Raw genomic sequence first — 26,298 nt, 5'->3', positions numbered from 1 at the left:
CTTGACCACTGAGACCACTTTTTCTTCTTGTAACTTGGTGGAGAAAACCATTCTCTTATCATAAATACTAATGGCTTACGGTATCTCTGTTCGTTACTTTATAACTCAAAATAGCAGAAACAGCAGTAAGAGAGAAAAACAGGCAAAACTAGCCTTTATACAGAGGACAAGAGGCAGGGACACTGCTCAGAAGCAAAGTAGGTATCAAAGCTGTGATACAGAGGAGCCCAGTACTCAGAGACAGAGGCAGGACAGCCTAGGTGCCACAGTGAGTCCCTCCTTATCTAAAAGCAGAATAAAGATGAAAGGAGGGGGCCTATAGAGAGTATGTACGGTTTCTTCTCTTACAAAATTCTAAGGACACGTGTCTTCATGGAAACACAGTAAAACACTGCCTTGCGTGAGGCCCAATGTCGACTACTACACATACAAGGAAAATAATCGTCTACACTTCCCGAGTACAGATTGGAATCAGTGTTATAGATGTGAAGGCTTCCTGACTTTTAAATGGATTTAAAAAGAGCCACGCAGATGTCACAGGACATTTAGTAAGGTATATAGACAAAGCCGGCACACCTCGCATTTCTAAACAAAATGACTGATCAAACACAGTGGGCCAAAACTAAAACAAAAGCTTCCATGTAACCCGAACATATAGTGTGTATATAAGACAAAGATCTGTTCTGGTTTTTGTTGTTTGAGCACTTAGGACTGCAAATTCTAACCAGCCCTAACCAAAAAACTGAATTCTACTTCAACCCTCTGGAGTGAACTTTCCAGGCAGTAAATAATTTAACTATTCTGATCCTGTCTCATTCTCATTAATAAATGTTAGTATGAAATTCCCAAATCTACCTGTTCCTTGAGATTTTATGTGTGTAAATTTATGTGTAGTGCACTCCTGGTGCCCACAGAGTTAAGAAGAGAGTACCAGATTCTCTGAAACTGACTGATTGCAGACATTTGTGAGATACCACAAGGGTGCTGGGACTAGAACCTGGGTCCTCTGGAAGAGCAGCCAGCATTCTAATACCACTAAGTCATCTCATATAGCAGCTCACTTTGGCCTCAAACTCAATATAGCTTTGACCTCTGTTCCTCTATGTTGGCCTTCAGGAATGGCAGGACTATAGGCATATCCACCACCTCTAATTGTATGTGGTACTGAGGGAAGAACCCATAATGTATTCACGATAGGTGGGCACTCTACCAGCTGAGCTACATTCCTAACACCTATCTGCTTTACTTGTTTGCTGGTTTGTTTTTGAGACAAGGTCTCACTGTATAGCCTGACTGACCTAAAGCTACCCACATTAACAGACATCCCCCTGCCTGTGCCACATAAGCACCAAGATTAAAATGTGTGCCACCATGCCCCGACTCCAAATCCGCCACTGATACTACTGATCTATAGATTGTGTACAAATAAAAAAAAAAACAAAAAAACAAAAAAACAAAAGAACCTTTGAGGGGCCAGAGAGACAGTTGAATGCTTAAGAGGACTGCCGCTCTTAAAGGACTGGAAACCATTCCCAGAACTTCCAGAATTCTAGTTCTGACCTCCATAGGCACCACACATGAATGTAGTACAGACAGACATAAAGGTAAAGCATTCACTCATAAAATAAAATGAACAGACTTTTAAAGTTAAAAACAATTAATGTTTTGATTTTTTTCTGGGATTATCATTTTAAGTATTTTCCCCTGGGAATTCTAAGGCTATATATAGTAAAGAGTCATCACTGTCTCACTAAGGTTTATAAAGTAAAATGACGAGAGCTTCCCACTTCACATCTAGTTCTAATAGATGGGACAGGAAGTACGGATTTATAATCCTCACTACTGAGCACACGTGCTCCTCATCACAAGAGTGGACAACTAAAAATGCTAGGCGAGAAACAGCTGCGACTGCTCTTTTGCTCCAGGAACTGACAGACAGAACAGGTGTGAGTGTGCACGCAGCCAAGCAAGCACGCATGTGCACATGCGCGTGGCTCGTACACTCATGGGGAAGGGAGACCAAGCATAAAGAGCTATTTTAGACCTTATGAGCACAGCTGGATCTACTCTGCCCTGCCTGTTCAGATTGTCTATAGTTTCAGTTTAAAACAGCAACGCCAAACCAAATTTATGGGCAGCTTCTTGACCTGGTGTCAAAATTGTTTACTTCTTTATTTGTACTAGGTGGCTGCATCCAGGTAACTTGCTCTAGTCTTGAAATATCCCAGGTATTGTTGCTTCACTAACTGATAACAAGGGCTTCGGACGCTTGAAAGGGAAGTTTAAGAGAGCGAGCGGGCAAAGCACTCCATTACCTCCTCTTAGGGACTTTTTGTAACAGAAACTAGACGCCTGGAGCAGTTCAGATACTATACATACTTCTGGTTAAGACATTTTTCTGAGTGCAAAAAGAAAATCTTTTCCCATCTCACACCAAATCCCTTGATGACTCTCACACCACTTCTGGTTCCTGCTAACTTACAGGACAACAGTGATGCACAAAGGATCCACGAATTTGCTGAGAAATCTAATTCTAGGCTGCATAACTGACTCAGGTGGTATTTTTAATGCCCAGATCTCCCTAGTAGCACAACCTGGCCTCAGTTGGTGCCTCTCCTGCCTCAGCCTCATGAGTGCTGGCATTATACACAGTGATACTGGGTCATGACCCCCACTTTTACCTCAACTTCCATAATCACTTTTATTCTGGAGAGTCTTGTTATGGAACCCAAGTTTGAACTGATAATCTCTCGTAGCCTTCTGAATACTAGGGTCACAGGATTACTTGTGCATCTTTATGTAACCTTGTTGAACTGCAAACTCAGAGCTGCCAGGACCACCTCTATCTCGCGATGCTGGGATTAATGTCTTACTTCTTTATGAGATAGGGTCTCTCACTCAAATAGGGGTGGGGACAGGCTGGTAGTCAGCAGTCTTCCTGTTTCTACCCTTCCCAATCCATCCCCACTACTCCAAGGCTATGTAGCTCTGGCTGGGCTGGAACTAGCTATGTAGAGACCAAGCTGCCCTTGGCTGTGTGCTACCTATGTGGTCCCACCAGCTTACTACTAGAGAGTTATTTTTAAATACTTTCAAACTTACAGAAGAGTTTCAGAAATGATCTAGTTACCTTATATAATTCATACAGTATCAAGGTGCCATTATTTAAACCAAGAAATTTAATACTGCTAAGTCTATTAATGAAGTCACATTCAAATGTCACCAGTTTCCCCATTAATGAATGTTCCTTTCTGTTCTAGGTTCCAAGACAGGATCCTGTTAGATCAAAGTGGCTCCCCTTGTAGAGGGAATCACCCAGACCTCATATTCTCCCTACTGCCTTTGGGAAACAGGGAATAAAAGGACTAACTTCCTGAGATAAAGCCTTACCTGATAGCTGGCACCTTCCTATACTCTACAGTTTGAGTATCTCGCAACCTCCAATCTTATGTTAAACGGCTGGATTATCTGAAATCGGCATCAGCAAACTTCAAGAACTTGGAAAGAATCTTCATGTTTAAAACAGATCACATTACATCTAGTTCTTACTTTTCCTCAATCTCTTACCTTGTCTTTTGTGACCTTGATAATTTGGAAGAACAGTGTCAGTTTGGAGAAAGTCTGTCACTTTAAGTTTGTGTAATATTTTATCATGATTTGAAAGAAAAAATTAGATATTTTTCTCAAGAATAACCAAACCTGAAGAAACAATGTGTCCTCCTCAGGTGTCACGCATGTTACTTAGGTTCATGCTGTCCCTGTCTTATGGAGCATGGACCTTGACCACCAGGTCTGTGTGCTATCTCCACCATCCATTCCTTTCTCATTTGTAGTTAATGATTACCTCAGGGGAGACGCTCTGAGACGCCATAGCTATCCTGACTCTCCTCTACCTTTCCCCGCTAGCATTACAGTTACTTTAGTAATGCTTGCATACTATTTGCCTTCCTATTTCCTTCTTACCTGCCTGCTGTCTGTCCACTCAACTTCTACCAGTGACTCATCCCTTCTCTATCACTGACCTAGTCAGTAAGTGACCCCTGAGTACAGTTTATGGGTTTAAATGTCACACTACCATTCTTTGTGGTTCACATTGTTTCAGTTTGGCCATTAGGCACTTCTCAACGCCGACCCCTATCCTTCCAATAAGCTTTTCAAAATCCAAGATCTGAACATCCACTTCTATTGGGGAGGCACCATCAAAGTAACAATTAAGACAATAACTTCTGTTGTTAAACCAGGACCTCATCATGTTGCTCTGGTGGTCCCTAAACCTAAAATCTTGCTCTCTTAGCTTACTAAGTAGCTAGTAACAAAGGTTGGTGCTACTGGACCCAGTTTACCACCATTCCTTCACTTCTTTACTATACTCAACTAATCAGCCAAGAATCATTCCACTTCCTGGGAGTTTGTTTGAACTACAAATTTAGACACACCATCCCTGAGACCCATTAGACCTGACTCTCTTAAAAACCCATGGGTCGGGGGCTGGAGAGATGGCTCAGCAGTTAAGAGCACCGACTGTTCTTCTCAAGGTCCTGAGCTCAATTCCCAGCAACCACATGGTGGCTCACAACCATCTGTAATGGGGTTGGGTGTGTCTGAGGACAGCTACAGTGTGCTTATATACATTAAGTAAATAAATAAATCTTAAAAAAAACAAAAACAAACAAACAAACAAACAAACAAAAAAAACCCCATGGGTCTCATGCCAGATGACCCTCTGAGACAGGGTTAAGTTGCTGAATCTGGAGCTAGCCTGAGGTTACAAGGCAAGCCTGCAGTTACAAGCCACACCTGACTTTTTACTCCTACACTGGGATCTAAACTCAGGTCCCACAAAGTTTAACATTTAAAGAAAACATTTCTCTTTAAAGAAAAGTTAGTTCCCTTTACTATAAAATACCATGCTTATTACTCTTTTTGAGAAAACAACTTAGAAGTGGGTAGGCGGGCCAGGCCTTCAATCCAGCACTCAGCAGACACAGGAGAATCTCTGAGTTGGAGGCCAGCCTGACCTATGGACAGGTTCCAGGACAGCTAGGGCTACACAGAGAAACCCCGTCCTAAAAAAATAAAATAAAATAAAATCTGCACCACGCCCTGAGTCTAAATTGTATTTTTATCTTCTTCTTCTTTTATTTCCCTATAAAATGTTAAAATGGTGGGCCAAATAGTCAAAGCATAAACACCATTTCTTTTGTGCAGAGAAGTTTGAAGTCAATCCCTAGGATGAATGTAGAATGGCCCGACATCCACAGAAAGTCTACAAATACTGACCGACGGCAATCTCCTTTTCTGCCTGAACCCGAATGGCTGCTTCTGGGCTAACTAGAATTCCATCTTGATGCTGCAGCTGTTCGTAACAACCAGTGCAATGCCACCACCTAGACGGTGGAAAGCAGCACGACACTTAAATGAGAGCAGCATGTAGCCCTACTGAAGCACACAGAAAGGTCTCAAACACTGGCGCTCTTAAGTGGACCTGCAATACTTAAAGCCCTGCTGTTTTGTTCTATCAAGATAGAAAGAGGCAAATCCAGGTAGCTCTGTTAGACCTATCTACACCTTCAGAGTGCAAAAGCTAACATTTTAAATTTGGTTTTGTCAAGTACTAAAGCAGAGTTACTAAAAAGCAATACGATTTGACCTGTAGAAGTTACAAAATTACAGATGAACTTTTTTCATTTCAATCTGGGTTACCAAAATCATATTCTATATATAATCCTTCTAATATTTTATACAGGGGAAAAAACCCAATTAATAATAGCTGTTTTTACTTCTGTACATAAATGATTTCATTAAATATTCTAAATGACCCTACAGTTCTCCACTTTGCTAAGGAAACAGGCTCAGAAGTAGTTATCTGCCAAAGTCCTACGATCCTCAGATAGTACCGGAAGTCCGATCAGTTATGATTCCAAAGTCCACGTATACAGTCACTGTTCAAGATACCCTTACTGACAAACGCTTGTCTTACTGTGCAAAGCTTATGATAAAATATGAGAACTACACTGGAAAACCACTTGTAGGTCAATTGACAAGGGTGTTGGAAACTCAGACCCACGAGGGTGTGGGCTGCAGAAAGCCAAGTGTGTGTGTGCTTTTCATAGTGGCCTTGAAGCTTAATAGGAAACTGAAAGGCAGACAAAGCTTCTCTAAACCAATTTCCCCTTGAGAAATTTAAGGGGCACTTTAGTTCCTTGGGATGGTTTACAATAACTACGTGCAGGACGCAATGCACAACTACAACAGTCAAGTGCTGGTGGCACAACTCTCTATTGAGGAGGCAGAGGCTTGTGCTCTCTGAGGTCACATTAAACTGGCTTAATAGAGGGGTCCAGGGAGGCCAGGGATATAGAATACAGAGATCCTACCTCAGAAAAATAAACTAAAAAAAAAAAAAACCCACAAAACAAGCAAACTAACCAAAAACCCTACTCCTCAAGTGACCAGCTAAATTCTGGTTACTTGTTTATTACAGAAGCTCTAGGTGTGGTACCTCTACATTAGGAGGGAAACTACTAAAAAAAAAAAAAAGAGTAAATGAGTCAGCTAAGGTCACATGATAACTGCAACAAACCTCCTTATCTGGGGGTGGACTCTGCATCCAGATCAACAACACTACTTAAGGGCCTCAAAGTTTTCATACACAACCTCAGGTTGTTTTTTTTAAGCTATTCAAAAGGCTTCCTAGAACGTTTTTTATTTTTAGTTTGTCTACTGCGGAAGTTCTTTACTTAAATCATTTTCTATTTGCAAAGGACTTATACAGTATATAAAACTGGTAGTCCTGGGTCCTCGCTGCACGCAGCCTTTAAAAAAACAACAAAAAACCCAACAAAACCCTCTTATACATTTAAATAAGCGGTTTTTAAACCTAAGGACAGGCACTTGGGTGTGGTAGTGCATGCCTTTGATCCCAGCGCTCCAGAGGCAGAGGCAGGAGTTCGGGGCCAGCCAGGGCCAGAAACAGAAACTACCTTCACGGTGGGGGGAGGGGGAGGTAAGGCAAACAAAACAGGCAAATTTAATTAGAAAAGTTAACATCCCTGGATCTATATAAACAAGCATAAAATCTGACAAAGTAGAGACTACCAAAGATTTTGTTCAAAGAAGTTTTTTTGTTTTTTTTAAAAAGCTGGGTATGAAACAGTTGAGTACATAAATAGGTAAGTAAAGTAATTCCGAGTTTCAAAGTTTGTCCATTTCAGCATTACTAGTTACTAACTGAAAAACTTAACTGTTCTATCTTTTAAGGATTAGAAGATTACTGGAATCCTTACGCAGCGAAATAAGAGAAATGAACTCTTACAATAAGAATTCTGGTTTACATTTGAAAACTTTTAAGTAATCTTACCTCTCATCTACAGTCCGTATCAAAAATCTACTCTCACCTTGTTTCGTTTTATGCTTGAAAGATTCCAGGTATGTTTTCTGCACCCTCCCGGAAATTACAGACCCATCCCAACCTACCTCGATTTCTGTTTGTGCCGTAGGGGAGGTGGGGGTGGGGAGGGATCCTTTTTCAAAGACCTTTTGAAAGGAGAAAATAGTAGTTCAGACACTAAAATAATGTTAAAGTTGTGTTTTCGTTTTGCTTACTTACAATTTCCAGCCAGGTTTTAAAATATGGGACAGTCAGGATCAGCGGCGCCACTCGGCTGTCCCTCCTGCTCCACAGCGCTGGTCTGCAACCCCCAGCCGCCACGGCAGAATGTCGCCTGTACCGCCCACGTGACGTGAGCTCCGCAGGGAGGAGCCCGCGGAATGCTGGGATAGGTAGTCCTTTGGCCCCACCTCCCCCAGCTCCTCCCACTAGACTTCCTAGAACGTTAGCACAAGCTTCTGTGCAAGCCTTCCAGCCACAGCCAGCACTATTTCTCAAGGCTGAAGTGACTATGTAAACAGGCTGCAAGACTCTGACCACCTCGTCCCTTATAATAACCTGAAATACAAAGCTTACAAAACCACACGAGGGCAGAAAAGTAAGAGACAGTAAGTGAAGATAGTGGCAAGCACCACTCACTAAGACACGCCTTTGAACCCAGCCTCTTACTCTAACTAGAGGCTATCCTCAAACTGATTGTTTAATCTAAAACTTAGTTTGCGCGTGGGTCAGTGGGGACAAGGCTTCATACCCACGTGAAGTTGTTGTGAGTACCTAAATAGCATGTCTGCTAACAGGCAATAATAGACTAGGTACCAAAAATAGCTCTTATTTTGGGGTTTGGGGGTACAGCCTTCAGTCCCCAGCACTCAGAAGGCAGAGGTGGGCATATCTCCATAAGTTTTACTTTATTGTAAGACAGGATTTAAGTTGACCAGTCTTACCAGGAACTCTTAGAAAACTCTTAAACTCTTAGTTTAAGTCTCAGACTTAAACTCAGCACCCTCTTTCCTGTGCAGGAATTAACAGGCCTGTGCCATCTCTCCAGCCCATCAATTATCTTTTTAAAAAATATTTTACTTATATGTGTATACATGCATCTACGGGAGTTAATGTGAACCATGTTCTTAGAGTTTAAGGAGGCCAGTGGAGGGCATCAGATCACCCAACTGCTGGGGTTACAAGCTATTGTGAGGTACCATATGGGTGCTGGGAGCAATAAGAACAGTTAAGTACTCAAGACTTAGGTAATCAGGCTGGAGAGATGGCTCAGTGGTTAAGAGCACTGACTGCTCTTCCAGAGGTCCTGAGTTCAATTTCCAGCAACCACATGATGGCTCACAACTCTCTGCAATGGGATCTGATGCCCTCTTCTGGTGTGTCTGAAGACAGCTACAGTGTACTTATATATAATAAATAAATCTTTAAAGAAAAAAGTCTTAGGCAATCTCTCTCTAGCCACCCTCCACGCTCTTTCAATAATTAAAAGATTTTTTAAATGTTTTGCCAGGCATGGCATCAGTGACATATATCTGTAATCCTAGCACTTGGGAGGTTGGAGAAAGAGAACCAGGAGGTTTAGGCCAGTCTAGGCTACATTAGTCCCTGTTTCAAAAAGCTCTTCCCATTAAAATACTTTCATTAAAAACGGCTGAAGAGCAATGACTGTTCTTACAGAGGATGGAGGTTTGGTTCTCAGCACACACATGCTGGCTAACAACTGTCTGTAACTCCAATTCTAGGAGATCCAATGCCCTTCTCTGGCCTCCACTGGCACCAGGCGCATACTTGGTACACTGGTATACACGCAGGCAAAACAGTTATACACAATTTTCTTTTTAATTTAAAAGTTGCTTAATTTAGAAAGTCAATATAAAAAGCACAGAATTTCTAGATATAACTGTTAGCTACACATACCAGTTAATACTGATCAGTAACTTCAATTTCATTTTTTGTGCATCTGTCCTCTCTAACATATGGCAAAATCTCTAAGTAAAATTCTTCATTCTGCCACATTTCTCTAATTCCCAAAGAAACTGCTTTAAGTTCAAAGCGCAGATCACCACACTCATGGCCCAGAAAAATCTCTTATAATACTGGAAATGAATCTACTGTCTATAATGTTACCTCTTTTAGTATACATACAAGGCTGGCCCAAAAGATGCTGGAAAACACCTACAGCAGAATATCTGGTTTGACAAGAATTTGGCATTAACTCATAGTAATCCAAGTTTGGTATTTGCAAAGTTGCCAGGTGTGGCTGCCGGCTGCCGGAGTTAAGATGACACATTTATGCCCTAGGCAAGAGGGAAAATCCTAAGCAAATCTGTGTTAATACTGAAGTCAACTGCCTCTAAACTTTAAAAGAAAAAATTTTTAAGATTTATTTTACATATATTAGTACACTATAGCTGTCTTCAGACACCAGAAGAGGGCATCAGATCCCATTACAGATGAATGTGAGCCACCATGTGGTTGCTGGGAATTGAACTCAGGACCTCTGGAAGAGCAGTCAGTGCTCTTAACCACAGAGCCATGTCTCCAGCCTACCTCTAAACTTTTAACATTCTAATTTTTTCTTTGAAAAAGCCGGCTCCTCATAAAACTACTTTATAGTACTTTTAATTACAAAACAAAACATATGCCAATTATCCAATAATCTTTGTAACCTCTCATTTTCTCTGATTGACCAATTATGTATAGAACCTTTTCACTTTCTTTGTCAGTGTATCCTTCAAGCCAGTTTTACAAGATAGCATCCAGGTGTCCTGAGTGTTGCACACACTGCATTATGAGCTTAGAATAGAAACACTATAAAATTTATATCCTTTCATTACTGTACATCTAGTAAAGAATTTCTGTGGTTGTTAATTGTATAAATAGGCACTTTACGAAGAAAGCCTTACTGGGAAAGACACAAGTCAGACATTACCAAGAATTAGTTCTTTTCAGCATTTTGTTAAAAAAAAGTCACACATTTTTCAGGATACCGTGAATTTTATTTTTGTTTTTCCTTTAAAAGTTTTTTTTTTTTTTTTAAAGTGGGACCAAGTGTGGTGGCCCAAACCTTTAATCCTAGCATTTAGGGAAGTAGGCGGATCTCTGTGAGCCTGAGGTCAGTCTGATCTACAGTTCCAGGACAGGAGAGATATATTACATCCCTTTCCCCTTCCCCCTTTTCCCCTTCCCCTTCTCTCTCTCTTACACACACACACACACACGTCTTTAAAAAAAGAGGGCATCTGTCTTGTTATGGTTCCTCTAGTTTCTTTGGCTATATTTCTTTGTAGTTAATAAACAATGCTAAATGAAGCTCCAAAAAGGATATATCCTGCCTGACTTGTCATCTAACTCTGTGTTGCTGACCAAATTTATGGACTATTAGTGAAAATTCCAGTAACTAGAAATTTGTCTAAGTTTGAGTAACAGTTTAAGGGCATTATTTAAAATACTGGAAAAGGCAAACACTTTAAATTTTTTCAAAACCACTGGTTAGAAGTGGCTTCCAAATAAAAACTTAAAACCAATTCTTTTAGGGCTGGGGTATAGCTTAATGGTAAAGCACTTGCTTAGTAAGCTTCAGACCCTAGGTTCAGTTCCCAGTATTTGTGGGAGTGGGGGGTGTGTATTCATTTATATATACAAAGTCTTCTAGGAGACACGCTATGTGGTTGGATGTAGGTTTTTCTCAGTAGTAACTCAAGACTTTACAAGTAAACCAACCTTTCTTCTTCAGTTTGTCTAAATTTCGTTACACGCATGTAAGTATGGTACACAGAACTGAAGGTTTTGATCATGTTTTCGTATTCTGTGAATGTAAGAAACTCTAAACAAAATGTAGAGATTATCATATTCAGAATCGAAGTAAAAGATGGCTCTCAAAATTACAGTGCCATCTTTAGTCGGGTACCTGTCCATTTCATACTGTGTCTAAGGCAACATTCAGCCTTCTTTCCCAACAGTGTTGCTGGAGCAGAACTTTCACATAAAAGTTCAGGAATAAGGGCCCATAGGTGAATTAAAAATTTAAACTGGGTAAAAGCAGTTTCATAAAGGTCCTTGAAACTATAATTTTCGCCATGACATGCAAAATTATCTGATCATTTCTCCTCCCAGGGACATTTGAAAAGGAGTGGCCAAAGTAGCAGGGAAACTGCGCAACAGTTTGGGATTAAGAACTGAAGCTTGCCCTTTCCCAGAGCCTCTGGGTGCCAGGACCAGCGCCTCCTGTGGTGGGCAACTGGCCATCAACAGATTAGAACAGGCCACTTGTCCTACCACCTCCTGGTCGCCCCCACCTTCCCCTCCCTCAAGGCCAAGGACAGAGACGTCCTCCTCCCACTTCTCCTCCTCTTTGGTGCCTCCAGCCAGGAGGCGGGAGTGACCCACAGCAGCTGACCCAGCTCGGGCACTGCCTCTTCCACAGCCCTTAAAACACACCATGGGCCCAGAGGCTGGTTTGTGGCACACTAGCGAGGACGCAGGAGGTGGCGCCGGCAACTCTCAACTGCCTCCCTGACCACTGTGACAACCTCCTCGAAGCCATCGCCACCACCTGCAGTGGAATCGAACCGCGGGAAGTCCATCGTCCCTATCGACCAACAGCTACGTAAACAACTATGGCGGGAGAGAGGTGGCGGGCCGAGGGGCTGGGAGAAGGATGGGCCATCTACGTCACACCCAGAGCCCCCATCCGGGAGGGAAGGCGGAGGCTCGCCACTCAAAATGGCGACGGCAGTGACGCGCCTGCGTACGAAACTCATCCGTCGCGCCACGGACGACGGGAAGTGAGGTTTTCAGAAGAGCCGCCAGAAGTGTACGGCGACTTCGAGCCCCGGGCGGCCAAAGAAAGGTCTCCGGGGGAAAGACGAACCCCGCCAGAAAAGTTCCGGCCGGATTCTGCGAAAGAGGAAGTGAGAGAAAGCGCTTACAATCTTCGGTCTCGACAACGGAGGCAGCGGGGACCCCAGGAAGCCGAGGAGATGAAGACGCGGAGGTCTACTCGTCTGGAGCAGCACTCACAGCAGGCGCAGCAGCAGCTGTCACCGGCTACGAGCGGGCGAGGATTACGGGACGCTCAGTCCTTAAGTGAGGACCGCGGAGGTAACAGTCTCGGCTGCCTGCTCGGGAGCGCGCGCGGTGGCGGGCACGGGCGCACGCGGCGTGAGGCGCGCCCCTGTGGAGTCCGGCCCCGCTAGGGTAGTGGTGATGATTCCTTGACCCTTTGGGCTCGCACTCCCGGGCTGAGTCCACCCGGACCTTCAAGAGGGAAGGACGCGCTAATCCGCGCGGAAAGATGGTGGTGCGAAGTGACCCGAGCGGAGGCGGGGAGCTCTGCCCATTCCTGAGCATCAGTTTGGGGGTGTCTACGTCTCTTTTTTTTGTAGACTTTTGCTAAACTAGGCCATTGTCAGGGCTCCTCCAAATTGCTCTGCGCTGTTTCATTTCCGCCCCCTCTGAGATTTCTACTGAAGCCACTTCCATTTCCTTTTTTTGTATTTTAAATCTCGGGGGCCCCAAGTCCCCTGCTGAAAATTCTGGTTTTAAGTTAACTTTCCAGTCGATTTCTTTTTTTCACCAAGATTGGGAAAACGAGATCTTTTCTAGGCGAACGCTACGAGGAATAGCTAACTTGAATGAATTGACTGTTGATATTACTCCAAGTATATAGTATGGTCTCTGCCATACTTTATCCCAGATTGAAGGCCATCCCTGTAACCTTCAGTAGCTAAACAAATCAAGGCTGAGAAAGTACCGGAACAAAACAAGGCTCTGTTTATTAGGAAAGCTTCTTTTATATGAAGCCCCAAATTCGGACAGGGTGTGTACTGTAGTTTTGGTAAAGCCACAGATGAATCAAATTTCTTCAAGCCACCCTCCCATTCCCTGCTCTCTGAGTCACAGGTGGTTTCCAGTAGGCCCCAGGTAAGTCACCTAATTATGAGGTAAAATTCTGAGGTTTAGACTCACAATGGGATGTCCTTGGTAATAATGGTAGACATCTGATACATCTAAAGAGGAGTGGATTTTCACCTTAGAGCACAGTAAACGGCTTGCAGATTTACCTACTTGCCCTTAAAATCCTGACACACTTGAAGATCTGTTGACTTTAGACTAAACTACGCTTGAGATGTGCACGTTTTTTTGAATGTAACGAGACAGTTTCTTATATATACCAATAGAATTTCTTTTAAGATAGCAAACTTGAAAAAAAGGAACTTGTCATGCATGTATGCCTGGTGGACATTTAGATACTTGGGTTCTGTCTCCTGGGAGGCAATGTAACTATATTTCCTTTTATTGACTTTCCCTCAGAGCCTCCTGCACCTAAATACATTTTACCTTTTACTAAATTTTTGGAGGACTAAAACATTTCTTTTTCCTGCTGATTTTTTTGATTCTGAAACTCATCTTTTTAATTTTCTAAAGTAACATTTTTGTTGTAAAGCAACAATTAGTTTATATTTTGTTTTACTTATATGTGTGTCTGCAGCTGCATGTATCTGATGGCATTTGGTCCCTTGGAGCTGAAGCTACAGAATATTGTAAGCCTTTTGGACTGGTGTGCAGGAATCTTCAAGTTCTCAGAAAGAGCATCAAATGCTCTTTAAGGTTTAAACACTAAACCTTCTCCAGACCTCATTATACTGTATCTTAATAAGATTTCTAATTAGGTTAATTCCCAAGTTTTGAACCTAGAGAAATTGAGTACTTGCATCTCTGTTTATAGATTAGTGTTAAATATGCATACTCTATGCTGTGATCTCTCCCAGCTCATCTAACTTGAATTTTTATCTCTTGTCGTTGCTATAGAGGATGAACCTTCTTCCCAACCTGTTACAAGCCAAACAATCTCAAAGAAAACTGTCAGGACACCAGAGACTTCAGGTAAGAATAGTTTGTTTTTTTTGTTTTTCTCTTTTCCTGCCAAAGAATCATCAAGAATCATAACTCAAGCTGGATGTGGTGTGACTTTAATCCAAGCACATGGGAGGCAGAGGTAGGCAGATCTCTGTAAGTTCAAGGCGAGCCTGGTCTACAAAGAGAGTTCCAGGATGGCCAGTGCTCTTACAGAGAAATCCTGTCTGAAAAACCATAAATAAATCAATCAATTACAAGAGTTTTGTGAGTCTGTTCGGTTCACTATAGAGCCATGGGGGTACTTCTTAGGACAGAGGAGGGTAAAAACTAAGTGTAAATTCAACTATGTGCTACTTTGTTAATCATCAGAACCTTGCAAGGAGTCTTCTGTCCCCTTAGTAGATGAGAAAACTGAAGCTCAGAGTATCTAAGACTTTTCTAAAATTATGTAATAGACGAGCAAATTAAAAGGCAGGCTTGTCTCTTTTGAAACCTATTCATTTTCCCCAAATGTTCACTTTCAGTCAAGTAATCATTCATAGTGTCACATGGTTGTGTCACAGTGCCCTCTGCTTAGTTGTTTCTGCGATGGTAAAACCCTGGCACAGTGAGTTTCAATTCTGTCAGGCTAAGTACTGTGTTTCTGTGAATCCAGGGTATCAGTCGTAAGGTAGGACAACATCGTTGCTTCTTGTACCACCTAGAAGAGAAGAGATACGGCCAGTTTCCTGGTAATTCATGTTAAGATGCCTTAATTGTATAGTATATGATTTCAGAGATGTTTAAAATGTAATAAAAATTGTCCTAGAAATCCTGTAACAGGGAATTAGGATACATTTAGTAGTTGCTCAAAGTCTGTTTTCCTTGAGTGTGCAGATGCTTATTGTTCACTTGTGGAGCTCAGAGGGAAACCTTGTGAAGTAGATTCTCCTCTGTCCTTACATGATTTATGGATATTGAACTCCAGTTGTCAGACTTGGCAGCAAGTGCTTTTACCTACCGAGCCATCCTGTTGGCCTGAGAAAATGAAATTTTATACATAATTTTCTTGACTGAAAACAGCATGTTGAAATGGCTTTATTAAAAGCCCTATACCTTTGAACTCAGAACATCTGAAATGAACATGGCCAGCATTGGTGTTTCATTTAAAATTGGTCTTTCCATTGCTTGGACATTTACAAGATTGAATAGTTAAAGAGTATGTGTTAACTGTTAGGAGGTTGACTCTTAAAAATATATCACAAATTACGTGTGATAGCACATGCCTGTGATCCTGGCACTCGAGAAGCCAAGGCAGGAGGGGTTCTCTGATCTAAAGCCTGTCTATGCTGTGAAGTCAGGAGAAAAAAAATCCAACTTCACACATGGAAGAGATAATCCAATTGATTATATATAATGTATATTTTGGTCCCCCATACCACCCTGCTTTAGCATGCTGAGGATCCAACCCAGGCCTAGTACAGGCTGGAGAAGAGAAGCTACGTCTCTAGTCCCAGAGTTTGGTTGTTAATAGTTTTGTGTTTAAGGGGTCAGGGCCTCACATAGTCTAGACTGATATTCAGCCCCACTGTGTGGTAGAAGATAATCTAACATCAAACTCCTGATCCTCCTCCTCTATCTCCCATAATACACCATCATGCCCTGCTTGAATAATGTAGAAGGTTTTTTTTTTTGTTTGTTTTGTTTTTTACTGTTAGTCATCCAATAAGGTCTACTATGAACATTTTTCGGGTTTCTAGTTTACTGTTGTTAGTAGTTCACAAGAGGCTGTCCCTTAGAGAACATTTGTCATTAGTTTTCCATCGTAATCAAAGTTTGTGAAACTTTCCTGACCAGATGAGGATGATTACATAGTAAATCTTACATTTCACATATTTTTTCTTCCTATACCAGTGATGAGTGAAGATCCTATCAGTAACTTATGCAGACCCCCATTAAGAAGCCCAAGACCTGGTAAGAGATCGTTGTGTTAACTCTTCCTTATAAATACAGTGTTACTTCTGGAGTAAACGTATTCATAGGGATCAAAGCTTAGCCAGGCGGGGTTGGGGATTTAGCTCAGTGGTAGAGCGCTTGCCTAGGAATCGCAAGGCCCTGGGTTCGGTCCCCAGCTCTGAAAAAAAGAACCAAAAAAAAAAAAAGCTTAGCCAGGCAAGGTGGTGCACACTATAATCCTAGAACTTTGGAGACAGGAGTGATCCAGAGACTATGGTCATTTGGGCTACACAGAGTTTAATGCTAGCCTGAGCTGCGGGAGACTAATGAAGTCTTTCTGCATCCATTGTTCTCTCTCCACCTTGCCCTGACATCAGAAATGACCAGTGTCAGCTTATTTCTCCAGAGATTTTGACAGTGCTAAGGCTTGAACCCAGTGCCTTGCACACACTGGGCAAGCTTTCTACCACAGCTGTATCTACTGCCCCTCTCCCTTTTTAAACATAAATCTTGGATTTGTGATACTCCTCTGCACCTCCTTTTATTTCCATTTCATTTTTCATATGGATCAAAGAAGTCCTTCCACATTGGTGTCTATGTATAAAGGTTCCGCATCGTTTTCAAAGGATTGTTTCTTTCACGTGCTACAGTGCTTCCGTGCATGCATGATTCTTTCAAATGAAGGTCAGGGACTTTCTGGTTTGGTCACTATATTACTAATTAAAAAAAACAAACAAAAGATGAAACTGTTGCATGGAGCTATAAAATGTGCCTCAGCTACATTTCCTTTCGACTAAAACTTCGAAAGTCCTTCAGTCTGTTTCAGGACTGTGACAGAAAGCCAGTAAGCCACTCTGTACAGTCTCCTTCACTTTGCTCTCTGCCTGTTGGTCCCTTCTATGGGGTGTGTTGCACCTCAGCTGCTCCCTTTACCATGGTTAGAGCTCAAGAGCTCACCATAAGGAGCTGCATGATGCTTTCCCATTTCGGTTCTAATCATCTTCTTGCTGTCTCTCTTATAGATCCAACATACCAAACAAATAGAAACACTAAAATGAATGAAAGAGGTTTGTTTCCCTCTAATCATCATAGGTTCTTATTAAGGATTCTTAGCAGCGAAATGCACAAGTGTGTGTGCTCTATGGTTGGCTTGAGAACTTTGCTTTGTTCCTTGTCTCAGCTTTCGGGTCCGTGTCCCTGGAATGAGGGCCTACTGTAGTTCTTTAGATTTTCTTCTGTCTAAAATTAAGACTTATTACTTGAATTCATATGAGAATGCATGATGATAAAGTACTTTTGTGTGTTCTGAGGGTTGAATCGTGGCCTGACACATGCTTGTCAAGCATTTGTCACTGGGCCACCTCCTCTCAACCCTCTTGGTTTTTTGTCTTATTCCTTTTTTGTTGTTATTGTCTTGGTTTGTTTTCTTAAAAAATGGTTTCATGTATTGTGACTGGACTCAGCTTTGTGGCTGTATGTAACCCAAAACTGTTCATCCTCTTGCCTCCACTTCCCAAGTGCTTAAGTACTTGAAGTAAGGTAGTCTTTCTTAGCCTTTGTTAAATTTATACTGTCAAGAGGAAAGTGAGAGGGCTTTTTTTATTTGCATAAAAACTGTGCCCGTAGTTTCGTTTTGCTTTCTTTTTTTCCTAATTTTAATTATTTTTAGTGTTTGCCTTGATGTAGATCTTGAGGTTTCAAGATCTGGTTTTAGGGATCTAGGGATATGGTTCATGATTGCTTTGCATACATGATATGTGGAGTTCAAATTCCCAGCACCTACATAAGGACAGGTGTGGCCTCAGCGCCTGTAGCACTCACTGGTGAATCTGGATGCTCCGTGGCTACCTAGCCTAGCTGAAATGACAAATTCAGATTCAGAAAGATACCCTGTCTGATGGGATAAGGCAGAGAACAATAGAGGAAGACATCCATTATCTTTTGTGGTCTCCACATGCATGTGTATGGGCACACAAGCCTGTACACACATGTTCAGATGAGGAAAAAAATAGCACAATAAAATCTGTAGCTTTAACTGGGCCTGTTGGCTTGTGCCTCAGTCCCAGTGCTTGGAAGGTGAAGGAGAGGGGACCAGGAGATCAAAGCCATCTTAGCCATCATGATCTTGCTAACTCTACTTTCTGAGTCTAGGAATTCATACTTGCCACCATGCCCAACTTCCATGTGAGTTCCTTACGTTCTCTATTTAACTGGGCATGACTCATTTAGCATGGGGACCTGACTGTAATCTTAGCACTTGAGAGGGGAGGGGAGGGGAGGTGTGAAATAGAATTGCCACAGGATTGCCACAAATTCATAACCAGTCTGAGCTACATCAGACTTCTAGGCCAGCAGCTTGGACTAAGTGAGACTGTCTAGAAAAGAAAGGAAGGAAGCTGAGTAATAGGAAAGTGACATCAAACAGGAAGTCTTTACCTATCATTTTTAAGACTTATTTTTCTTTTATGCATGAGTGTTTGCCAGCATGTGTGGATGCACATGGAGGTCAGAAGAGACATCAGGTCTCCTGGAACTAGAGTTATGCATGGTTGTGAGTCACCATATAGGAGCAGGGAACTGAACCAGGTTCTCTAAAAGAGCAGCTAGTTCTCTCTCTCTCTCTTTTTTTTTTTTAATTCTTTTTTTCGGAGCTGGGGACCGAACCCAGGGCCTTGCGCTTCCTAGGCAAGCGCTCTACCACTGAGCTAAATCCCCAACCCCACAGCTAGTTCTCTTAATCACTGAGCTGTCTCTTCAGCTCAGGCTGTGTATTCTCGGAGTTTCCATTATAAAGATGAAAAGGAGCCAGGCACACACCTATAGTCTGAGCACTTCAGAGGGTTGACACAAGAGGACCAAGAGTGGGAGTGCAGCAAGACCCCACAATCCTGTCTCCAAAAATAAATAAGTAAATGCAAGACAGAGCGTGCTTAAAACCTTGTATCGACTCTGATTAGTAAGAACTGGTCTCAGACTGGTTTTCTTACATTGCTATGTTTGAAAAAACTTTTTAACCACTTCCTGTGTCAATGACTGACCTAAATAAATGCTAGGATCACAAAGAGCTGTAAGGTTTTATTTTTTGTATCTCTGGAATGCGTTAGGTAATGAAAAAGAAAAAAACAGTAAAAACCAGTAGAACGTCAGCACTCAGGAGACTGGTCAGGACTGTGAGCTTGAGGCCATCCTGGGCTACTGACTCAAAACAAAAAATAATCATTGTAACTTTATGTCGCTGTCCTCAGACATACCAGAAGAGGGCATCAGACCCCATTACAGACAGTGGTGAGCCACCATGTAGGTGCTGGGAATTGAACTAAAGACCTCTGGAAGAGCAGCCAGTGCTCTTAACTGCTGAGCCATTTCTCCAGTCCATCGTTGTAACTTTTTATAAGTGCTAAAATAAGTTTATGTAAAATATGGAGGAAAAGTCTCTCCGTGGAGAGGTTTGGTGTTTTAAGTTGGAAAAGGCATTTGATTAAAAGTTGAAACACGAATAGCAGGCAAAGGCAAGGAAAAGCCTGACAAATACTGCTAGGTGTGGACAGGTGTCGTTATTTTGATTTTAGAGACCATGTGATGCAGAAGTTACAACTCCTTGGTTGGTGACAGTGATTCTAACGTGTAGAATGATGTTCTCAGTCACATGCAGGGATTGTATGCTCACTGTGTACACGTGTGTGTGTGTGTGTGTGTGTGTGTGTGTGTGTGTGTGTGTGTGTGTGTTTAGAGGTCAGAGGACAACTTGTGGGAGTCCTTTTTCTCCTTCAACTATATAGGTCATGGGAAAGGGACTCAGTTTGAGTGATTGGTGGCAGCTGAGCCATCATGCCAATCCAGTCCTGGCATTTTTCAAACAATGAGAAGAAGATAGTCTTGTATAACCAATTATCAATCAAGGCTTGAATGTTGTTGATAAAGGTTTAAGGATATTAATTATGTTAGTAGAATTAAAGAAAAGATCCTTGGACCGGACATATATAAACTTTTCAAAGTGTTTGGGTTTTTTGGTGGTGGTGTTGATTTGGTTTGGTTCTTTAAAGAAAAAGAAGCCTGATTTGATGATCCCCACTTATAATCAAGGGAAGAAAAGACCTAAGAATTGTGAGTTTGAAGACAGTCAGGTTATATAGGCAGACCCTGTCATAAAAAACGGAAAACTATGATTAAATACATCCTTTACATACCATTTTTCATTATTATAGTTTTAAAAAGTCACTTTATCCTTTTATTTTGTGATGCAGCTTCTCTCACTCAGATTGACCCAGGACGTGTGATCTCCCTGCCTCTGCCTCCAATCCAGCATGCACCACCATACCTGCTTTCAACTCAACCTTTTATAAGTGTTTCTATATACTGAGTAGTTTATAAAGAATAAGCCATGCGTGGTGGCTTGTGTATGCTATATATATCTGAGTAATTATATAATTTAAAACTGCTATACAAAATGAAATATAATAATCTAGTGCTTCGAAAAGCCAAGCATAATAGTGTATGCCTATAATCCTAGCACTTGGGAGGCAGAGGCAGGAGGATATCTGTGAGTTGACTCGAAAAGAAAAAAGAAAGGAAAAACCTAAGGGGGCCAGTGAAGTGGTTTGGGGGGGAATGGCAGTGACTGTCAATGGTGACAACCTGAGTTCAGTCCCTGGGACCCACATGATGAAGAGAGGACCAGCTTCTGCAGCATGTCCCTGATCACATGCAAGCATTCAGTGAATAAAATGTGACTTTACATTTTATTTTATTATATTTATTTTATTTATATGAGTACACTGTCGCTGTCTTCATACACACCAGAAGAGGGCATCAGATCCCATTACAGATGGTTATGAGCCACCATGTGGTTGCTGGGATTTGAACTCAGGACCTCTGGAAGAGCGGTCAGTGCTCTTAACCCCTGAGCTATCTCCCCAGCCCGACTTTAAATTTTAAGCTAATAACATTTAAAAGATGAAAAAAGACGTTAAATGGTGGAACAGTTCCTCTAATACAGAAAATTAATAAATTTTTAATCATTTTTCCATCCCTCGAGTGTGTGAGAGGAGAGAGAGATAGAGACAGATAGACAGACAGACAGACAGACCACTGTTTTGAGTTAGAGTCTTACTGTATAGTGTACCACGTAGGCTGGCTCAAACTCACTGGAATTCTCCCGCCTTAGCCACTCCTGAATGCTGGAGTCGTGTTTGTACAGCACCATACCAGCAACTTTGCATTTTACCTCTTTAAAAAAGAAAATGAAGGATCAGTCCAGGGGCACCTAGTCCAAAATAGCATGTTCTGTACTAGATTAGCCGTCTGAGCGAAGCAGGATGCTACTGGCAAGTTTCTCAGAGTGGTTGATTTTCTGTTTTCTAGCAAAATTGTTGACATGTATATTTTAGACATTGATTTATAACTTGTACTATTTTCAGCAGAACTTTAAACTTCCACTAATATCATACTAACCTAATTAAATTGATGTGAAAGAATTCCAAATTCATAATATACTATTTAGAATCACTTTCTGAAATATACTTTGCTTGTCAGCCAAAAATGAGTAACGTGAAAATCAACTCTCCAGAACAAAGTTTATTGGAGAATTGCAACTGTTAACAACCCAGGATCCATGTGTCATGGTAAAGAGCAAAAAGAAGCTTAGGCAAGTCCACCGAAGCTGTTGTGAAATGAACCTCACTGGCTACAGGAAGTATTGCAGGAGTCGGAGGTTACTTTCTAGATAGTGTCTAGTTTGGGAGCTTGAGGCAGGGCTGCCTTAGCACCATAAAAAAGGAGAGAAAAACAAGTGGCTAATCTGAAAGCTTTGTGTTTCAGCCTCCTCGTTGCACTATTTTACGTGACCATCATTTGAGGGGCCTCCTTGTGGCCTTCAGTTGACTAATTAGGTTTGGTATAAAACACGGTGTGATGCTGAAGCTTTTATGCCCTTTAAAACAGCAGATGGAGATACAAGTTGAGTTCTATAAAGTGAGCCCTCTACAGTTTTAGTATTTCTGCCCAGTCATGCTTATATTTGGGTGTGACTTCCATTGTTGAAAAAGACCAATGCCAGGCCATGGGGGTGCACACTTTTAATCCTAGCACTAGGGAAGCAGAAGCAGGCAGATCTCTGAGTTTGAAGCCAGCCTGGTCTACAGAGTGAGTTCCAGGACAGCCCGGGCTACACACACACACACACACACACACACACACACACACAGAGAGAGAGAGAGAGAGAGAGAGAGAGAGAGAGAGAGAGAGAGAGAGAGAGAGACAGACAGACAGACAGACAGACAGACAGACAGACAGAGAGCAGGAGCTCACAAGCATCAGCCCCTGTGAAAAGCCTGGGTCTTAAAGCCTGGGTAATGGGTTTGGTTGTCTTTACGTGTTCGTTTGTGAAGAACAGTGTTGTACATCACCTGCCTGAACTAACAAAGGGAATTTGTTCTTTCTGTTCCTACTTCCTCTTGTCATACCAGTGCACTAAGGACCTTTTGCTTCCTTCAGCTTGTTAGGCTTCTGAAGGAAGGAGAGGGTGTCTGGTAAATGGGAGAATTGAAATGTGTAAACCTGTGGGACCTGTAGGAACCTGGAATATTTGTCAGTGTATGATTTAATGCTTTCTGCACCAAGTTACATTTAGAGTACCAAAGGCCTGTGGAAGGAGAAACTGAACGTCGTTTAGCCAGGTACAGTTGTATAGGCCAGCAATCCCAGCATTCAAGAGGTAGATGAATTAGGATGAAGTATTTGAAGCCAACCTTGACTACATAGCAATTGAGGTAATCCTGGACTGTCTAGAATTCTGCCTCAAAAAAATATATATATTATTTAAATATATATATACATGTACATGTATATATACTATTTAAATACATATACATACACATACATACATACATACATACATACATACATACATACATACATACATACATACATATATATATTTAAGTTCTGGAACTCGGAAGCTTGGACTCGAAGAATGCTTGCTCTTCTGGTAGCCTGAGCTCACTTCCAGCACCATGCCAGGCAGCTACATGCTTTATAAAAACTAAAACTTAACATGGTGGTGTACACCTTTAATCCTAGCACTTCGGAGACAGGAAGCAGGTAGATCATTGTGAGTTCAAGGCTAGTTTGGACTACATAGTGAATTTCAGGTAAGTCAGGGATACTAACCCTATCTCAAAAAATAAATAAATGTCTTTATTTGGGGCTGGAGTATGGCTTCGTGTCCGAGTGCTTTCTGTTCCTGTAGAAGATGGGAGTCCTAGCGCCTGTGTACATGTCCTAACAACTGCCTGTTACTCCAGCTCCAGGGGAGCCAGCAGCTCATGGTTTCTGCACACATGTGACAGACGCAAATACACATGACTTAAAATTTTAATAAGCATTTGTTTGTAATATGAGTTTATATCAGATATATTTCTGAGGGAAATGATAGATTTAGACATCTTATAGAAAAAATCATCTTCTTTTGTATTTTGTGTTGATTTTTCTTAGTCACATACTCTTTATATTATTATTATTCCTAAGCTTTATAATACTATAATACATATAGTACTATATATGGTGTTACATACTTTTATTTATGTCTTTCTCTTCTAGACGCTTCCATTGTCCAACACATCAACCCCTTTGAGGAAGGTAATTTTCTTTTTAACTGTCATGTAATACATTGTCTTTCTTTATATTTGAAGCAGTTTTGCTGGGTAGTTAGGAGAGAGGAGCAGAAAAGTATTTTTCTTAAGACAAGACCAAAAGCACACCAGTGCACTGAGAAGAAAGAGCAGGATCCGTTTGGATGGAACGGATGAGGGAGCCCTTCTGTCCTAGGCATCTTTATCTGTTCAGGTTTCAGGAAGTTAATGCTTTCCTCTTCTAGCATATGTTAGTCTTTGATTGTGATATTAAAACCATCACTTTGAAATTCTTATGACTAGTTTATGAAAATACAAACATAAATTTAGTTCATTTTTAAGCCAATATATTTGAAATTAGTCATTTGGATATTGAAATGTTTGTGAATATGTGTACATTATCCATGGGGGAAAAACACCAACTGACCAACATTAGTCATGTCTCAAATTATACAGTTTATTTGTAGTTTCTTCTCATAAGCTAAAATTTTCCCAGAATTTCCTGATTAATCTGTTTATTTTGGACTCTGCAATAAAGCCTCAGTGTATGGTTTTTAGACATTATTTGTTCAGGAATTATGTGGCTGAAAACAAACAGAGGGAAACAAATATAGGAGCTCAACCGTAGCTCATTTAGAACTTTCTTATTCCACATAGGAATCTCAGTAAACAAACAGCAGCCCTGTACTGGACACTCAGGGGCTGCACTGTAGCATTAGCCTGTGTTGAGCTGGAATTTTTGAACTCGAGCATAAAGACTGTACTGGTCACTGTCTGCCCCCTTGTAGGAGAAACCGAAGATGATCTTGAGAGCTCTTACAGTGATGTCACTATCAGGATCAGATCCAGGGACTCTGTCGAGTCTAGAGGTAACATTGCTTTATATGTGCATAACTCTCCCTACAGGGCTATCTTGTAGTTAAAATATATTTTTAAATATTTAGGCCTTTAAAATTTTTTACAAATCATTTTTAGAGTTGTATTCTTAGTCCATTATAATTACTCATTCCGTCATGCCTGTAGCAGATAGCTGAATAGAGCACTTTTAGCCAGCTTGAGTATTTATGGAAAGATATTTTTATGCTCAGGAATTACTGCCTGGTTTTGAATTTTAAGAAATCGATCACATTGGTACTTAACAGTCTCAGGAGTATTGTTCAGTTTTAAAGAACTTCTTGTAGTAATAGGTAATGTCTTTGTCTTTAAGTCAGAGTCTTTTTTTTTTTTTAAGATTTATTTATTCATTTATTATATATAAGTACACTGTAGCTGTCTTCAGATACACCAGAAGAGGGCATTGAATCTCTTTACAGATGGTTGTGAGCCACCATGTGGTTGCTGGGAATTGAACTCAGGACCTCTGGAAGAGCAGTCGGGTGCTCTTAACCGCTGAGCCATCTCTCCAGCCCCTAAGTCAGAGTCTTGACCATGTGAGATCACAGGGGATTTGTTGTTTAAGCATGGTGGTCTACAATTGCACAGGTGAACTTGCCTTTAAGAGTTAGTTGGATAGAGAAACTTAAAGCTTAAGAAGATGCTAGACTAATTTTTAGACTCTATAAATGGGTAACTCCTTAGTTCCATAAAATTATCACCTCATGTAAATGTCTGTACTTCTCATGATTTACATCAACATTTTTCTCATTAAAGGTAAGTTCATGGGGCTGGTGTGGTGGTGCACATGTTTAATCCCAGCACTCACTTGAGAGGCAGAGGCAAGTAGATCTCTGTGAGTTCCAAGCCAATGTGGTTTAGATAGCAAGTTCCAGGCCAGTTGGGGCTATATAGAAAGACTTGTCTCAAAGAGGGGTGAGGACAAACCCTGCTGGTAGAGTGCTTGCCTCACATTTGGGTGGGAAGCCCAGAACCACAGGAAATAAAAATAAAACTGTAAAGTTTGAAAGCTGGCTTTTGGCATTGGCATTTGGCATTTTGCACATCCCCTTCCCTTATTTTCCCTCCGTTCTTCTTTTGTTAGGGGTCGTTTATTTTGTTTGTTGATTTGAGAGGATGTCCTGTATAACACAGGCTGACCTTACGTTATTGATCCCCCTGCTTCAGTCCCACCCGTCCATAGCAGTGCTGGCATTAAAAATATGCACCACGGTGCCAGTTTCCATCGCCAACTTACAGTTCTGTTTTTATATGTAGCATATACAGGTTTGTTTTTAAAATATTTTCACATATATACATCTTCACACTTTGTTCTTAGCTACCCCCATTTCCCTCTCCCATCCCTCATCCTTCTTAAAGCATTTAATATTTTTATTCTTTCCAATTAAACAGTAGGTAATATTAATCATATTCCCATTATCCTCTCCCATCTCCCTCTGCCTCCCGCTAAACTTTCCCCAACAAGTTCCCTTCCTACTTGGTTTGTAGTCTGTGCCCCCACTTCCCTTTAATTGGGGCTGCTTGAATGAGAGGTGGATGGGAGGTTATTAATTGGGCAAGGGTGACTTACCAGTGGCTACACCACTGAGA

At 41.4% G+C, this 26,298-nt stretch overlaps 2 protein-coding genes across 16 annotated transcripts in view; one reads left to right on the top strand and one right to left on the bottom strand.

The window, feature by feature from the left end:
• Positions 1 to 12,531, bottom strand: part of Tor1aip2 (torsin 1A interacting protein 2) — a 31,347-nt gene extending 18,816 nt beyond the window's left edge. For 2 of the 12 annotated variants that reach the window (XM_087580851.1, XM_087580854.1), the window contains exons 1-2: positions 12,322 to 12,531; positions 7,477 to 7,536 (exon numbers count right to left, since the gene is read on the bottom strand). The gene's annotated coding sequence lies outside the window, so the exon portion shown is untranslated. 12 annotated transcript variants of the gene reach the window in all.
• Positions 11,801 to 26,298, top strand: part of Tor1aip1 (torsin 1A interacting protein 1) — a 30,518-nt gene continuing 16,020 nt past the window's right edge. The window contains exons 1-5 of one of the 4 annotated variants that reach the window (XM_087579992.1): positions 11,801 to 13,315; positions 14,204 to 14,278; positions 16,145 to 16,204; positions 23,783 to 23,821; positions 24,603 to 24,683. In XM_087579992.1, coding sequence (XP_087436118.1) covers positions 16,147 to 16,204; positions 23,783 to 23,821; positions 24,603 to 24,683 — 178 coding nt within the window. In that variant the 5' untranslated portion in view covers positions 11,801 to 13,315; positions 14,204 to 14,278; positions 16,145 to 16,146. 4 annotated transcript variants of the gene reach the window in all.

This window comes from Rattus norvegicus, chromosome 13, assembly GCF_021556685.1.
Source record: "Rattus norvegicus strain SHRSP/BbbUtx chromosome 13, alternate assembly SHRSP_T2T, whole genome shotgun sequence".
NCBI lineage: Eukaryota > Metazoa > Chordata > Mammalia > Rodentia > Muridae > Rattus > Rattus norvegicus.
This window is presented reverse-complemented; position numbering and strand designations above follow the sequence as displayed.